The sequence below is a fragment of the Belonocnema kinseyi genome, chromosome 10 (assembly GCF_010883055.1).
Source record: "Belonocnema kinseyi isolate 2016_QV_RU_SX_M_011 chromosome 10, B_treatae_v1, whole genome shotgun sequence".
Taxonomy (NCBI): domain Eukaryota; kingdom Metazoa; phylum Arthropoda; class Insecta; order Hymenoptera; family Cynipidae; genus Belonocnema; species Belonocnema kinseyi.
Window position 1 is genome coordinate 48,483,997 of NC_046666.1, and position 3,924 is coordinate 48,487,920.

General features: G+C 25.3%; 1 protein-coding gene across 1 annotated transcript in view; it reads left to right on the plus strand.

The window, feature by feature from the left end:
* The first annotated feature begins 322 nt into the window (after window positions 1-322).
* The window catches only part of LOC117181108 (protein starmaker-like), a 6,379-nt gene continuing 2,777 nt past the window's right edge, over window positions 323-3,924 (plus strand). The window contains exons 1-3 of the mRNA XM_033373676.1: window positions 323-431; window positions 522-778; window positions 3,712-3,750. Of these exons, the coding sequence (XP_033229567.1) occupies window positions 395-431; window positions 522-778; window positions 3,712-3,750 (333 nt within the window). The 5' untranslated portion in view covers window positions 323-394. The remainder of the gene's footprint in view (window positions 432-521; window positions 779-3,711; window positions 3,751-3,924) is intronic.

Sequence of the window (3,924 nt, forward strand, 5' to 3'; positions counted from 1 at the left end):
TTCCGTCAAACCTTGTCTTGTTCTCATTTTATTTTTCCAAAACCTTAAAGACGTTATTTTCACGCCTATACAAAAGTGAGATTGGGTACAAGCTATTGTACAAAACAGCTGTTATGTTTCTGAAAATATTACTGTATTTTTTCCAGTAAGCTGTCATGTTTTTTCAGATAAGACATTTCTAGACATAAGAACACCTGTTCGCTTATTGGAATTGGGTCAAAACTACCAAATGTGTTTACCATCTCTGCGTAAATGTGTACTATATAAGGCCTTGTAACAGCTACTGTTTTCTATCTACAAATATTCTGTTTCTTCATAATCATCGATATTTCGAGAGTTTTCATCAGAGAAAAATCCCTGTTAGGATAAAAAGATCTTATCTTTGTGATATTTTATGATGGCGGGGAAAGTGGCATTCACTTTCTTACTAAGTAAGTAATGATCTATACCTAAAAATATATCGCTGGTGTGAAGAGTTTTTATTCAAGATTAAATAAATAAATAACTTATTTTTTTTAAAGTCATGGCAATTTTATCCTTTGCCTCTTGTAAGAAAAAGGATGCTAATGATGATGATCCTGCTGATTCTAATTCTGACTCTGATTCTAAATCTGATATTGACTCTGACACTGACACTGAGTCTAACACTGATTCTGAGTCTAACACTGAGTCTCACTCTAACACTGAGGCTGACTCTAACTCTGAGCCGGAGTCTAAGCCTGACCCTAAGGCTAAGTCTAAGCCTAAGTCTAAGTCTAAGCCTAAGTCTAAGTCTGAGGTGAGTTTTTATTTTAGGGGCCGTATTGAAATTACGTAATCGAGTATTGGCCCTCTCAAAGACCCCTTCTCCCTCCGCTAACAAACCATCACAAAATATTTCTACCCCCCCCCCCCATGATACTTCAAGCAGGTTCTAGTTTCCAGAAATGTTTTGTTAGTTATTGCTAGTTAATTTTCAAAATTTCCTGATTTTTCCTGGAATAATTTTGCATTTCCCTTGATCATTAATATTGAAATACCGGAATTTTAATTTTGTAATATTTTTAACATTCATTTTATGTTAAAAGGAATTAAACAGTGTTTCGGATAAAAGTTTTAAAATTAATTGATTGAACACAAAAAATGTCTTTTCTACTATAAAAATTACTTTTTAACAAAATAATTTAATTTTGAACATAATAGTTGAATTTTTAGCCACAAAAGATAAATTGCCAACAAAAAAGTGTCATAGGTAATATTTCAATCCAAACAGATAAAATTGATACGAAATAAATTTTTAAACGAGAAAGACGATTTTTGAACAAATAAAGATTTTTCATACAAGAAAGAAATAAAATTTTATCTGGATTGTTGAAACTTCAAGCCCAAAGACGAATTTGCTTTGCAAAAATTGATTTTCAAATTAAAATATTATTTATTAACAAATAAGTTAATTTTCTACGAAACTGATGAGTTTTACGCAAGAAACATGGGATTTTAAACCAATACAATTATTTTTTTCCCTAAAAAGGAGGATTTTCAACCAAAAAAGATTAATCCGAAAAAAGTGGAAACGTTACGTTTTTAGTTAAAAAATTAATTAAAAAAAAAGGCCTTTCGACTAAACCGTTAAATTTTCAACCAAAGACATACCTCTTCATTCAAAAATTAAAAGTTTAATAATGTAAGTTAACTTTTACCCAAGTTGTTGAATTATTAATTAAAAAAGATTGATTGTTAACAAAATAGTTGAACTTTCAACCAAAGAGATGAATCTTCAAATGAAAATATAAATCTTTCAGAAAGAAACGAAGATATGTTAACAAAGTGATTCAACCAAATCCTTCAAAAAAAAAAAAAAAAAATACTTGAAATCTCAATCGAAGAAGAAAATTTTTTAACCAAAAAGTTGAATTTCATTTAAAAAGATTATATTTTAACTAAAAAAAATGAATTTTTAAATAAAACAGATAAATTTGGGAAAAAAATAGTTGAAATTCTAGTTAAAAAAGATTTAAATTGACTTTTCACGATCAAAATATAAATTTTTAAACAAGAAATATGTTTCTACGAAAAAATTGAATTTTCAAACCAAAAAGACGAATTGTTAAGAACAAAAAACTACTTTTCAATCAAATTATTGAATTTTATACAAAAAATTCAAATTTATATAAAAAGAAAATGATATTTCTCTTAAAACAGATGAAGTTTCATTTTTTTTAAATATTTCACTATATTTGAATTTTCAAACAAAAAAGATTCCAGTTTACTTTTTCAGACAATTTTAATTAAACATTTAGATTTTCATAAAATAAAAATGAAATTTCTCTTAAAAGAGCTGAATTTTTTATCGAAACAAATCGGAAAAGGGGAATTTTCATCATTTCAAACATTTCAGTTCTCTTTTCAACACCAAAATATTAAATTTAAACAAAAAGTCAATTTTTTACGAAATAGTTAAAGTTTTAACAGGACAGCAGAATTTTCTACTAAAAAGTATAACTTTTCAACAAAATTTTTGAATTTTAAACCAAATATTTGCATTATAATTTAAGAAAGATGAAATATTTTCTAAAAAAGATTTAAAAAAAAAAATTATTAAAGTTTTATCCAAAGAAGATTCCAGTTGACTTTTCAAATGCAAAATAAGAATTGTAAACAATACGTTAATTTTTTGCTAAATGGTCGAATTTTCAACTAAAAAGTATGACTTTTTAACAGGATTGTTAAATTTTCAACCAAAAGTTTGAATTTTTGTTAAAGTAAAATGCAAATTCGACTAATACAGGTGAATTTTTAAATCAAAAAAAAAAAATTTCAAGAAACTATTTCGAATTTTCATCGAAAAAGATACTAAATGAATTTTTAACACAAAAATGGGAATTTCAAACTAAATGTAAATTTTATATAAAATAGTTTAATTTTCATCGAAAAAGATATTAAATGACTTTTCAACACAAAAGTGGGAATTTCAAACTAAATGTAAATTTTATATAAAATAGTTTAATTTTCAACAAAAAAGTTTCATTTTTCTAAATAAGATGCAATATTTATACTGAAAAAGGTGAAATTTTATATAAAAGAGGCCAATTTTTATAAAAAATAGTTTTCATTCGAATAAGATTTCAGTTGACTTTTCAACAGAAAAATATGAATTTTAAACAAAACGTTAATTTTCTACGAAAACATCTGAATTTCTATCCTAAAAATACGAGCTTTTTAACAAAACAGTTGAATTCGCAACCAAAAAGGATTTCTTTTTAGGAAATTTGTTAAATTTTGAACCAAATAATAAAATTGATGACTAAAAAGATAATCTCAAGAGGAAGGTTTTTGCAGTTATTACAGTTATTCAAAATTTTGTAATTAAGTAATTTTTTTAATGAAATGTGTTGAAATTGGACAGTTTTTTATATCTTATGTAAAATTCGTATTTTGTTACTTATGCTCTGACACCATGGGAATCTTTTAAATAATTTGGAAGCGTGAAAGTGTCTTTCATAGTAAAATTACTCATTTTCTAAAAATATCAATATTATTTTTGCCGATGGTACATAAATAAGTTTAGGAAAATCTAAGTTATATAGAATTGGAGTTGAATTGAAAAACATCAAAATATAAAAACTTTCAGGAAAAGTGGTTCTTTCTACATAAAATTATATTTCTTGCAGAATATTTGCAAATTTTCAAATGATAAAAGTCATATAATAAATAAAATTATATTCCTTGTAGGGCTCTACAGAAGATTGTATAGGAAAATGCACTACAACGGTAAGCAAAACAAATTTTACATGGTCATTTCAATATTGTAAAACGACCAGCTTTTTCTACAATTGCAAACTGCATATACAGTTCATATTTTATAGAGTGCCTATTTTTAGAGATAATTAAAAATTTTAAGTTATAATATAAATAAAGTTTAATTTTTTTTAAATTTTAATATAA